This window comes from Misgurnus anguillicaudatus, chromosome 20, assembly GCF_027580225.2.
Source record: "Misgurnus anguillicaudatus chromosome 20, ASM2758022v2, whole genome shotgun sequence".
NCBI classification, from domain to species: Eukaryota; Metazoa; Chordata; class Actinopteri; order Cypriniformes; family Cobitidae; genus Misgurnus; species Misgurnus anguillicaudatus.
Window position 1 is genome coordinate 8,178,586 of NC_073356.2, and position 14,031 is coordinate 8,192,616.

At 37.9% G+C, this 14,031-nt stretch overlaps 2 protein-coding genes across 3 annotated transcripts in view; both read left to right on the forward strand.

The window, feature by feature from the left end:
- LOC129455390 (SH3 and cysteine-rich domain-containing protein 2) overlaps window positions 1–14,031 on the forward strand; it is a 213,808-nt gene that overhangs the window by 88,808 nt on the left and 110,969 nt on the right. The gene's annotated exons all lie outside the window — the stretch shown is intronic.
- LOC129456030 (nucleoside diphosphate kinase B) lies at window positions 204–3,682 on the forward strand. 2 transcript variants are annotated; one of them, XM_055220829.1, is made up of 5 exons: window positions 204–355; window positions 1,985–2,117; window positions 2,493–2,594; window positions 3,056–3,168; window positions 3,438–3,682. In XM_055220829.1, the coding sequence occupies exons 1-5, from the start codon at window positions 267–269 to the stop codon at window positions 3,553–3,555; spliced, it is 555 nt and encodes a 184-aa protein (XP_055076804.1). In that variant the 5' UTR covers window positions 204–266; the 3' UTR covers window positions 3,556–3,682. The 2 variants fall into 2 exon arrangements, with proteins under 2 accessions (XP_055076804.1, XP_055076805.1); XM_055220830.2 differs by having other exon boundaries at window positions 223–350.

Below are 14,031 nucleotides of genomic sequence, written 5' to 3' on the forward strand. Positions count from 1 at the left end.
TGATGGTTTTATTGTTTTTTTTTTCAGCAGGGGTCACTTCGCAGCACTAATTGCTTACTTCTAGGACCTTTAGGAAGTAACTTGGTAATTTACCACGTGGCTATTTGTAGAATTAAATTGTTAACTTGGATTTAAAATCTTCAAACATTTCTTACGTTCAAACATTTTCTTGCCCTCTTTGCGCCCTTCAGATGCTCACTTAAGTGATCTACCATGCGCACTGTGCAGTGATCATCTTTAGCTCCACCCACCAGGCCCGTCTTTATATGGCCACAGCATTGAGTGTTCTGTCTTCCGCTCGTCTCTTCGGCTTGAGTTCAGACTCTCAGTCCTCTCACATCATATCATCTGTAAGGTTTGTGTTTTAAATCCTCGCCCTCCGCTTTATATTTAGCATGTTGGACCGTAAATATTTATAAGCGAACTTTCTTATTTGTGGAAGTTGCAAGAAGTTTATTTAAGAATGAAACATTGTTTGTGGAAAGTAAGCTTTTGTTAGACCTGTGCCGGTGTGGAAGTATGCGAGTCAGGCCTCGATTGTTATCGCACGACTGTGTTTTAATCTGTGCGCTGCATTATAAAGATTACTCGTTGATTTTGACAGCGTACGATCGCTTCCCGTTGTGTGTATGTGCTATCGTAGCTTGTTATTCGTAGTATTTATTATTATTTGTGTTGTGTTCTTTTGTATTCTAATATCTGAGTGCATGTAAGAAAAAAAATATTTTGTCAAAAGCTATAAAGTATAAACAAGTTAGCAAATTTTCTTTTACTTGGGTTTAAGACGTTAATGAGTATATTCACTGGACATCGGTTATTTTCGTCTTTGATAGCCCAAAGATTTCATGTATGAAAACGGCATCATGTCAGCGTAGAACATGCAGAACCGGAAGCGATCGACCCAGTTTTCCGGTTTGACCACGTAACTTTCGACATGTAGCGTATTGAGCTCGTGTAATGCGGAGATAAGATATTATTAGAAGCGTTGATTCATGAAAACAGTTGCTCTGTACGTGAGCAGATGCGCATGTGGCGGTATAATATGGCTTCTTTGCTCTGACCGCAGCTGCTGCATTCTCGCGTGACTTCACTGTGAATCCATTAAACTCATGTTTAATATTTTAAAGGGATAAAGCTGAATACGTGTTTGATGTTAAATCAAAAAAATAAAAGCTTGTTAATGGTCGTTTTTTCTTTTGTCAGCTAAACGATTCATAATTGTAAGGGACCACCCAGCACTATGTGAATCTCTGGCTTGACTGCGAATCGATTCGATTATAAAACGGTTCTTAAAGATTCAATTTATAGTAAAATTTGATTAGAGTTCTAATTTTTGTCGAAAAATTTTGGACAATAACGAGTCCACTAAATCTGGTCAAAATTAATAAATTTCAGGACTCTTATTTGCTCTAATTCATAGTGGATTTTTTTTTCAGGACTCTTATTTGCTCTAATTCATAGTGGATTTTTTTACTATAGTTTAGGTTTTTAGTTTTAATATTATATTAACCAAAATAATATACATAAAAACATTAAGATCGATCCATATGGATCATCAAGACTTGTGTAATTGATGCACTGAGAAAGGGAGTAAATCTTTACAGCCCTACCTAATGCCACTATGTTATTCTTTTAATGGTTGTACATCAAGTTTTTTCGATCTGAGTTATACATCTATTTAATAGATGTCAAACTGTATAGCTCAAATGCACCGTTCTTTGCTTTGCATAAAAGTTTGTTAAATGCATGAACGTAAATGTGCTTCGGTTAACTAATAATTTATTTTAATGTATGCGTTTTCCTTAAGAAAATGATATCGGTTGTGTATTGTACATTCTGGAAGAAATCTAATTCACCCTGGTTAGGTGGCATCCCTGTCTTTTAAATGTCAGTTTTGTACGTACGGTAAAAATTTAATTGCAAAACGTTAAAATGTCCTTATTAATATATTGCATTTATTTATAATGTGCTTTTTCCTCATAAGTGCAATGGCTGCAAAAACCGAGCGCACCTTCATTGCCATTAAGCCTGATGGCGTCCAGCGAGGTCTTGTTGGAGAAATCATCAAGCGGTTTGAACAGAAAGGTTTCAGACTGGTGGCAATGAAATTTCTTCAGGTTGGTCAACTATACTGTTTCAGTTGTTTGCTGTCAAACCATATTTGGTGCATTTAAAGCAACCTTCTCAGTAATTGGATATTTCCTTGATTTAATGAGTGTTTTTTTTTTTTTTAAAGATGCTCACCCAAAAACTAATTCTCTTGCATGTCTCGTTTTATGACACACATCATGGGTTTGGTGAACTATACTTTTATTTGGAAAATCATTGTATGTAATTGGTTGTCGGCACTTTCCTAATGCAATCTCTGAATGTGTGAAAGGTGCTGACAATAAATGTGTATTAACAGTATGAGTGTGTGTAACTTTCCTTAGTTTTTTATTCTGTTAATGAAAATAAATATGAACTAATGTCTCTCTGTGACTATACGGCAGGCCTCTGAGGATTTGCTGAAGCAGCATTACATTGACCTTAAAGACCGGCCATTCTACGCTGGACTTGTCAAGTACATGAACTCTGGGCCAGTTGTTGCAATGGTAAGTTTTCTGTTGGGCCAATGTCATGCCTTCAACGTCCAACATCCATGACTGTTAAACTATATAGATAAGACATTTGTTTCACTGATGTATTTTTATTAATTTGATTCTCTTGTAAGGAATAATTGTTTGAATTATACAAAAAATATTGCACACCCAAAGTTTACTACGCCAATTATTCTGCGTATACCACGGTTACCACTGACATTGCTCTGGTGGTTATTTTAAGACATTTTACATGTCAATTTTGCATTTATTGAAAAATAATGCTTACCCATGGAATATTTCTAAACCAATCAGAATAAAGCATTCAAAAGCTCTGTGGAATGATCTTGAATGTCTTCTCTTGTGTCTTACTATCCTAAATTTGTGTTATGGAATAAATGACTTGGGCCTTACGTGCCTTCCTGTTTTTCAATGGAAATGTTTTTGTAAAAGTTTCCCATGTTTGTCGTGTTTAGGCGTGGGAGGGTCTGAATGTTGTCAAGACTGGAAGAGTGATGCTCGGAGAGACCAATCCTGCCGACTCCAAACCCGGCACCATCAGAGGGGATTTCTGTATTGAAGTGGGCAGGTAAGCGTGGCTGAGGTTTTTTTTGTGTACACATGTTTTACTTACCAATAGTTAATATTACTTTGAATAAATGCAAAATGTGGTGTTAATGCAAAATGTTTCGTGTTCAATCGACAAAGCTGTCTGCATTGCAGGAAGAGCGATGTTGTAGTAATGAAGATCGCATTTAAAGGGGTCTACTTCTGCAATGCCACACATGTGTAGCATAGGCATTAATATTCTTACTATGAGACAAAGGCAATAGTTAAAATGTTATGTTGTGATTTCAGGAACATCATTCATGGCAGTGACTCTGTGGAAAGTGCCAACAAAGAGATCAATTTGTGGTTTAAGCCCGAAGAGCTCGTGGCATACAAGAGCTGTGCGCTGGACTGGATCTATGAATGAACTCTGCCAACAAATGCTTGAATTGCTGACATTATGCACTTACTGCTTGACAAGTTCCCCAGACCCTGAGATTTGTGTGATCTCCTCTTGTCTAAAGCACTTGTATGAATAAATCCCAAATCTCTGATTTCTTTCTGGAGTCACTGTTCTTTGCTTTTTGGTACATAATGAATCTCCACACCCTGTACTTCTCTTGATTTATAAAATGCCACATTTAGAAGTGTTCAATGTTTTATTTAAACTGAGAATGGACTACTGGATCTGTTACGTTATAGTACTGCCATCTCTTAAGTGACTTCTTGGTTATCATTCGATGCCTGTGAATCTTTTTCCATAAGGTGTGTGAGTCTTTTTAGGCAGTACTAGTGGTAAAAATAATTGTCTGTAGGACTTGCAGCTGGAGTGTTGGATTGGTATTGCTATAAAGAAAATGTGTCTCAACAAATATTGCACTGGAAAAAAATGCTGGGTTATTTTCAGCACAGCATTGTGTCAAAAAGAGACAAACCTTGTCGTTGGGTTAAAATTAACCAAGGAAATATTTCTATTTGCCCCAACAATGACTTTAATCCACCCAGAATGTTTGGTTCAATCAATCCAGCATAGGCCAATTATAGCCCAACTGGATGATTGGATCCTTTTTGATAGTTGTGGCTAGAATGAATACAGCAATGGCCAAATCGCGCCAGATCTCACCCCTAAACCCAACATTTCACAGTTTTTAGGCTGTACACTGTAAAGAAAATTAAAACAACTTTGTTTTGCAAGTCAATTCAACCTGATTTCACGAGACCGCATACCCCTGCTGATAATCCAGCTCCAAACCAGCATGGGAATTCTACTGGTCTATGCTGGTTTAGCTGGTGTTCACTAGAAAACCAGCATCAAAACACAACATATGCTGTTTTTTTCAGCAGGGACGTTATCAAAGTTCTCACATCAGTTAAAATATGTTAGAAAATTAAGATTTATTTCTTTTAAGTCATACTATCATTGTAGTTTAATTCTTACCTTGAAATGTAACGGTTGCTTTTCTGAAATTGAACCCGAATCGACGTGTCCGACGGAACTGGCACAAATTAGACCCCTTCACGGTTCACGTCATAGGCGGTTCCCACTGCGCATATGTCGGGTCAGAAAAGTCATTACAGCAGATTGAGTTGCGTATTATTTGGTATCGTAAAAAATGCCTACTTACGTCGTGGGCTGTGAAAATCGCACCAGGTCTTCCGTTAAGTTTTCGCGATTCATGCAGAATCTCTAAAACAAAAAAATACAACATCTGTGGCTGCAAGCAATTAAACGTGCAGACTGGAACAGTGCAAATATCAAAGAGGCTTGTGTTTGTAGTGCTCACTTCATTTGAGGTAAGCCATCATTTTTCAGCCCTGTTAGATTAAATTATAAAGCCTCAATTGTATGAACAGTTTGACCCCATGCTGCGCGCGCACCCGAAAGTCATTCAATGTTTACAAACCTTTAAGGGGTCTATTTGGTGTGCTGTCCGAGGGGAGTGCTCCAAGCTTGGAATTTTAGAACCCAAAATACTCCGTAAATGAGGGACAGCAGAAAGAAGAACATCCCCAAAAAGTGTAAGCACAAAAACTGATGGTGAAACTGCAACTGTGGGACAGAGGTGAGGGGCGACTATATCCCTATAAATCCAGCTAAGACCAGCATGAACTGGTCTCCCAGCTTGGTTTAAGCTGGTATTACTGGTGTAGCAAGCTGGTCTAGCTGTGTTTTGGCTGGCCCACCAGCTTGGCCAGCTACTGCCAAACCAGCTGAAACCAGCTGCCAGCTTATGCTGGTCTTTGCTGGATTTTAGACACCTTTTGCACTGATTGGTTGGATTAGGCTACATGACCATGCTCCTTAGTTAAATCAACTTTATTTTAAGTTTTGACCTGTGATAAGTTGACATTACTTATAAAAACAAGTTACTTATTGGGTTATAAAACATCTTGCCAAAGGACTACAATTGAAAATTATCCAGCTGGCTAAACACTGGCTCATTTACAGTGATGTCGATCAATGTGTGTTGTCCTAAAATAAACAAGTTGAAATTTTTTTTAACTTAATTTGTCAAGTTAAAGTAACATAAAAATATATGTTGATTTGACATCAATGCTGCTTTTTTACAGTGAGCTGTATCTCATCTAGCCAAAACCCTTTTTGACGCAACGCTGGGTTGAAAATAGCCCAGCATTTTTGGAGTGCATACTTTTACTGAGACATTTAGAAAATTAGCATGAAATGTGACTTGTATATCGCAGTTTTAAACATATTTTAAAATGTGATGATTTTTTAATGAGGAGCAATAATGGCACCAAATATAGATACCATGTACATTTAGCATTAATGAGTAAGAAATAAATGATTACAAGATTCAAGCTGGACAACGATATTAAGCTATTAAAAAGGATTTAGATTTCCATTGGCTCTGGCTGAAATAAATTATTGCTAGTTGCTTGTAGAGAAAATTGTTTCACATACATTATGTTCAGCAAATCAATACAGTAGGCTACCTTTTATGTAAAAACAAAATGTGTTTCCATTTTTTTATATAAATTCAGTAATGTAGTTTTTAAAGTTTATAATGTTTCCTATAGGTACACGGCATAGTCTACTAAAGGGATAGTTCACAGAAAATTAACCTATGATTTACTCATCCTCAAGCCATCCGAGATACATATAACCATCTTCTTTCAGACAAACACAATCAAAGTTATATTAGAAAATATTTTGGCTTATCCGAGCTTATTTGTAAAGGTAGTAAACAGGGACAAAGTAGATCATTTTCATTATCTCTTTAAGAGTAGTTGTGTCATTTTTATTTCATTGGAGTGCATGAAGACTCTCTTTCTGAAGGGCTCTGTTCTGGGCTACCTAAAAATTAGAGACAGGTGTGTTGGAGCAGGGTTGAAACTAAAATATGCGGCAGGTGCCCGCCAGAAACAATGCTGGAGACCCATGCTCTAGATCAGTGGTTCTCAAACTTTTTCAGCGTGCGGCCCCCTTTGTGTACGGTGCATTCCTTCGTGCCCCCCCCAAAGAAAATTTATGACAAACAACAGTTATAAAACTTCACATTTTAATTAAACAAAACATTAAATTATACAAAGTAGTGCTGCCTTATTTTTTTAGGTTTAATTTCACAAAATTCATGATAAATTAATGTATTTTATAAAATGTCATAAAACTGGGGCCCCCAGTTTGAGAACCACTGCTCTGAATCAGGGGTCTCCAACTTCTTTTTGAGCTAAGTGCTACCTGGACAGCTTTTTGATACAGTCTTCTAAAACTTTTTTTTAAACTTTTTATTTTATTTTACTTGTTGATATGTTTTATCTTTGTTTAAAATGTTAACTTACAAAAAAAGAAGCCAAGCTTATATAAAAAAAATATTAATAGAATGTGCTTTAGCGGGCAACATGTTGGAGACCACTGCTCTAGATTCTCTAAATATTTTGATGATATTATGTACTGTAGATGATGAGATATTTAGCTGCGTTCGCATACTGTGACATTAGGTAGGTACTAAATTTAGATGAGGTACTTGAAGTACCTACTCATCGACCGTTAAACAGTACATGGATAGTATTAATGAATTAGGACGTACTACATCCGCCATGTTGAAACATGAGGTGACATACATTGTTAGTCTGGAATGACAGTAAACAAGCGCAATTTAAGTACAAGGGGCTCCGAAGGGACTGAATAGAGCAGCGTTACCGTTTTTGGGATCACAAAAGCTAGCTGTGTCCCAATTCAGGGGCTGCGACCTTCTAAGCATGCGACCTTAAATATGAGCACTCGGTCTTTCAAGGTGGCAGCCTCAGAACTCCGCGAAGAGATCTGAAATGAGACGGTCTAACCTTCGGACCAGGGCCGGAGTGTGACTCATTTTCAGTCCTGGAGTTTCATGCCTTAGACCGGCCCACTTTAGTTCACGACTGACTATTAAAATAATATCTTTAAAGCCTCAGTAGTATAAGTCTGCAGTAGTGCACTGTTCTCTGCAGCCTTGCAATTCACTGTATTTTTCAAATATATAATTTCATATTCCGTGCAAATGCAGTAAACAATTATAATTTTTGCCATAATTATGCAGCCCTACCATAAGACCATATATTACTAAAGTAAACTTATTCAAAAACTAAAGGAAACAAATGTGTTTGTATTTTCCTCTATATTTCTATTTCTAAAAAATGGTGAGTCTTGAGATTAACTGTTGGGTTGATAACGTTTGGAAACCCCTGATATACAATACACAAGCAAGATTTATCAAGTATGCATTGGAAACAAATGGAAAATATAGCTGCAAGCAGCGATACCGGGGTCAAGCCAAACATGGCAAAAATAATTCATATGTGATGACTGTCATGATTTAAGATCTAAGTTTGCACTAGTTTTAGGAAAAAATAGAATTTTTTTGTATCTTTTGACCACTAGGAGGCACTGTGCCGAAACAAGAGATGGTGCCTCAGGCCATGACTGTGATGACACATACCAAATTTAGTGTAAATACGATAAAGCGATACGGAGATATAGCCTTAAATGACTTGACCACTAGGGGGCACTGACCAAAACAATAGATGGTGACTCAGGTCATGATTGTGATGACACATACCAAATTTAGTGTAAATACGATAAAGCGATACGGAGATATAGCCTTAAATGACTTGACCACTAGGGGGCACTGACCAAAACAATAGATGGTGACTCAGGTCATGATTGTGATGACACCCACCAAATTTGGTGTAAATGCAATAAAGAGATGCAGAGATATAGCTTCAAATCTCTTGACCACTAGGGGGCGCCGAAAAGTTTACAAGCCCTCTCAGAACATGTTGCTGATGAACCATACCAAGTTTCATAACAATACGCAATTGCGTTTCTGAAATACTTGAACTTAAAGAAAAAATTCAAAATGTCCGACACACAAAATGGCCGACCAAAAACCATTTGGTATCGTTTGACTCGGCATGACTCACGAAATCTAAAAAGACCAGTATCATTATTTTACATTCAAGTTTGCAGTAGTTATAAGCAAAAACAGACATATTTTATATCTTGTGACCTGTAGGGGGCAGTGTAACGAAACGGTGCATGCTGCCTCAGGTCATCACTGTTATGACATATACCAAGTCTCATATTAATTCGCAAAAGTTTTGCGAAGATACAGGCTCAAACACATTTTGGCCTGCTCGCCCTCGCATTCTTTGATGCGTTATACGCCAACGGATAGGTCTACCGAAAAGCTTTTGATAACTTTTTGTCTAGAGTGTCTCTAGATGATGCATACCAAAAATCAAGCCAATCACACGAGCGATCTAGGAGGAGTTCGAAAAAGTAGGTGTTCAATATAATTCAAAATGCCCGACAGGAAGTAGGTTTGCCTCAGACATATTTGGTACAGTAGGACTTAGCACGAGCCAAGGAATCAATAGAGTGAAGTCTTATGTCATAGTGGCAATTTAATCAAATGATATAAAGATTTTAAACAATTTATTTACATATCCTGACCACTAGGTGGCGCTGTCCTAAAGATTTATAGGTGCGCTCAGAACATGTCACTGATGAACCATGCCAAATTTCGTAGCGATACGCCATTCTATTTGTGAAATACTGAACTTAATGAGAAAATTCAAAATGGCCGACACCCAAAATGGCCGACCGAAAACCATTTGGTATCGTTTGACTCGGCATGCCTCAAGGAATCTAACAAGCCCACCTTCATGATTTTAGGCTCAAGTTTGAAGTAGTTATAAGCGAAAATAGGCATTTTTCGAATCTCGTTACCACTAGGTGGCGCTGTTACGAAACGTTGCAGGCACCCTCAGGTCATGACTGTAATGACATATACCAAGTTTCGTGTCGATACAATAAAGTTTTGCGAAGATACGGCCTCACGTCCGTTTTGGCGTGCTCGCCACCATATATGTTGTCAATTTATACGAGAATGCATTGGTCTATCAAAAAGCTTTTGATAACTTTTTGTCTGGGGTGTCTCTCGATGCTACATTCCAAAGGACATGCAAATCGGACAAACGGTCTAGGAGGAGTTCGAAAAAGTAGGTTTTACGGAAAATTCAAAATGGCGGAAAGATGTGGATGACACAAATGACATCAATGTGTGCAATTGAATCATCATGAGCCAAGGATTCAGAGGAAACAAGAATTTAGTTTCTAGGACTCACAGGTCAGAAGATATGAGCATGAACATAAGTGGATTTTTGGACTGTTGGTGGCGCTAGAGGGTTTGAGTCAGACACACCAATGTTGCTACAATAACTTCTGAGGCTGTCCTCTACATGTGTACCAAATTTCATAACTTTCCTACGTACGGTTCTATGGGCTGCCATTGACTTCAATGGCGGAAGAACAAGGATGAATAATAATAATAAGAAAACTGACAATAACAATAGGTGTCTACGCCACTTCGTGGCTTGACCCCTAATAATCTGTATCTTTTTTTTAGTACTTTGATCATGTCTATTGCTAAATAACGTAGGCCTACATTGTGTTAAAAAAAAGAAAACATCATGGATATACTTTTGAAACTAATGAGTTTTGCATCAAATAGATTTTTGTTCCTCTTGCAATAAACGATGAATAATGACTATTCATAGAGAATTCATCTATGACTTGGATAAAAAAATACGTTTAGAGGCCAGCCCGTTTGTATTAAGACGCGCTCAAGTTTATTTAAAATATAATAGACGCGCGGCCGGCAAGGGCACTCAAAAGACGCGCTCAAGTTTATTTAAAATATAGACGCGCGGCCGGCAAGCGCACTCAAAAGACGCGCTCAAGTTTATTTAAAATATAGACGCGCGGCCGGCAAGCGCACTCAAAAGACGCGCTCAAGTTTATTTAAAATATAATAGACGCGTGGCCGGGGAGCGCACTCAAAAGACGCGCTCAAGTTTATTTAAAATATAGACGCGTGGCCGGGGAGCGCACTCAAAAGACGCGCTCAAGTTTATTTAAAATATAATAGACGCGCGGTCGGCAAGCGCACTCAAAAGACGCGCTCAAGTTTATTTTAAATATAGACGCGCGGCCGGCAAGCGCACTCAATATAGACGCGTCTGAAACAAAACTCGTGTTCAAGTAAGCGCTTTGAAAACCAGAAGACAGCGGCACGTCCTGCGTTTCCCATGCAATTTAGATGTCAATGCACCCTAATGCAAGAATTCTTCCAATAAGTGGTCGGGACTTGGGACACAATCAACTTGATCATAAAGCGGCGGGGACATCTCTCACCCGCAAATACGCGTCATCCCGGTGGCATGACAACACCGGCCCTCGTGGCCAAAAAAACAGACCGGCCCACCGGGAATCCTCCCGGTTCTCCCTATGGCCAATCCGGGCCTGCTTCGGACGACCCATAATTGGCGTCACCTGCTGCGCCTGTCAGCAGGACATAGCGGAAACGTTTCTGACTTATTAAAATAAATATGTAATCAGAAAAATATTAATTTAGTTTAGAAAATATGACACGTTGATGTAGATTAAACTGTTCAACAGTATATTAAATTAAATTAATCAACCTTAGAAATATATGCATCATAAAAATAATAATATTAACACAAAATATAACTTATAATACTAAAACAGTGAGAAACTTTTATTGATAAATACACACTTTTATTTAATGAAGGTTTTAATTGTTTATTTTACAATATCCAGCCGCCGTTGCAGGCACGCAATGAATCTTGGGATAGCCTCAGCTGTGATGGATCCATTTGTTCTATCCTTAACAGCGCGGAGAAATGAGGACGCATTTTGAGGCTTCATTCTAAGCATACTTCGAATTGGGACGGCCTTACCAGCCTGAAGTCGCGCTGCTGTGACGCAATCGGTCTTAAAATACGTCCTTAGAAGGTCGCAGCCCCTGAATTGGGACACAGCTGCTGTGTCCTAATTCAGGGGCTGCGACCTTCTAAGGACGTGTTTTAAGACCGATTGCGTCACAGCAGCGCGACTTTAGGCTGGTAAAGCCGAAAGTATACTAGGGACGTCCGCGTATGCGCGCCGTCCGCATGACGTCATTTTCGTCATCAAGAGGGTCCGCGCCGGCCGCGCGGACCGTCCACGTGCAGCCCAAAATGTACAGTCCGCGTACAACAGCGCATGCGCGTGAAAATATTTAGACAGGACACTCCACTATAAACAATTATACAAAGGAAATAGACAGCATTTGCACACACACAATCGTTTTTCTTCTTTAACTTTTACTTCTTCCTAGAACAGAAAGCCCTGGAGCATGTTTATTTGATTCCTGTTCTTTGTTGTCTTGTTGTTTGTTCTAAACTGTGTTTGCAATGGTGGATCAGTTACTTTTCTTCACCTATCCTAATGTTTTAATGTACAGTAAATGTTGCCAAATCCGTGCTGCCCTGACAGCCTGTTAGACTAAGAAATCATTTGTTTTGCGCCGTATAGTGTCGAATGCGACCATCCGCATGTAGCCGCGGGGACTATACTCGGAAAGCTGCGCGGACGCGTGCGCGCGCGAGCCGGACGCGGAAAAAAGTATACCCGGGCCTTTAGGCCGTCCCAATTCGAAGGATGCTTAGAATGAAGCCTCAAAATGCGTCCTCATTTCTCCGCGCTGTTAAGGATAGAACGAATGGATCCTTAACAGCCGAGGATATCCCAAGATTCATTGCGCGCCTGCAACAGCGGCTGGATATTCTAAAATAAACAATTAAAACCTTCATTAAATAAAAGTGTGTATTTATCAAAAAAAAGTTGTTGTCACTGTTTTAGTATTATAAGTTATGTTTTGTGTTAATATTATTATTTTTATGACGCATATATTTCTAAGGTTGATTAATTTAATTTAATATACTGTTGAATAGTTTAATCTACATCAACGTGTCATATTTTCTAAACTAAATTAATATTTTTTCTGATTTCATATTTATTTTAATAAGTCAGAAACGTTTCCGCTATGTCCTGCTGACAGACGCAGCAGGTGACGCCAATTATGGGTCGTCCGAAGGTTAGACCGTCTCATTTCAGTTCTCTTCGCGGATTTCTGAGGCTGCCACCTTGAAAGACCGAGTGCTCATATTTAAGGTCGCATGCTTAGAAGGTCGCAGCCCCTCAATTGGGACACAGCTAAAGTGTCCATCAAATAAATACTTTTATTATCGGTAGTAGGTCATTCGTGTACTTTTCGCCTGTTTTTGGAATACTATGAATTCAGACATACTACTTGCCTCGCTTAATACTATATAGGCGGTTTTGGACGCAGCCCCAATCTTCTTATTGACCCAGTTAAGTAAATGAAAACTGTTTCTCCTGCTGTTTTATTTTTTTAGTAACACTTTTACAGCACTTTACTGTCCCTGTTACAACTTTTTTGAGACGTGTAAATTTAAATTTACCTTATTTTTTTCTTAAAATGGCGCATTCCCGTTTATAACAGCAAGGTGTAAAATCCCTGCTGCTGTTACCCATCACATTAATACACCCCTATATCATGACAGTCAGTGTCATTTGACTGCACTGTAAATATATTTGCTCTAGTATGCAGCTGTTTGCCAGTAACTAACTGTAGATTTATTTTTATCTAATTTATTGGCAAGAGTTTGTTTAAAGTTAAACGAACATTAAACATTAACACGTCTTTATCTTAAACTAAAATAACAGTCTCATGCAAAGCATTCTGGGAACCAGAAATCCTCATCAACCGTTTTTAGTTTTTTCAGATTTTTGGTTCCCGGAATGCTTTGCATAATACTGTACTTTTATAGTTTTTTTCCTGTAAAGATACCATTACTCTGTTGTTTATCTATTACACTACTACATCTGTAAGTAAATCGTTTCCGATGCAGAAATATTACTAATCCTACTACTAAAGCGTAGAAGTTATGCACTAGTTCTACTTTAACAGTACTTCAGTGCACTTTAGAAAAGTATAGACTACTAAATACCAATAATTCTTAAATTGATTTTTTGTGTTTAGTACACACTAAGTTTTATCTTAAGAAGGACTAATTTTGTGTATATTAAGTACAAAATTTGCACATGAAAATAGTACATTTACTAAGCATATACTTACCATTAAAAAAAGGGTATTTTAGTGCACTTTTTTCACATACACTGTAAAAAATATGCAACATGAAGTTAAAACAACTTGGTTTTGCAACTGGTAAGTTTGCATAACTTATAAAATCAAGTTGAAATTGCTAAACTCAATTGAAGTTAAAGTAACATAAAAATATAAGTGCATTTGACAAACATTTTCAAAAAATGAACTTTTTTTCCTAATTAAACTTCACACTGCTATTATTTTGATCATGTCACTTTCAATAAACAAATCTATAACTCAGAACAAGTAGTGTGGATATCATTACAAATGGGTCTGTTGTTTACCCATTACATCTGTTAGTAAATAATATCCGATGCAAAAATATTACTACTACTAATAACCGTGGTTTATCAGGTTACTGATGT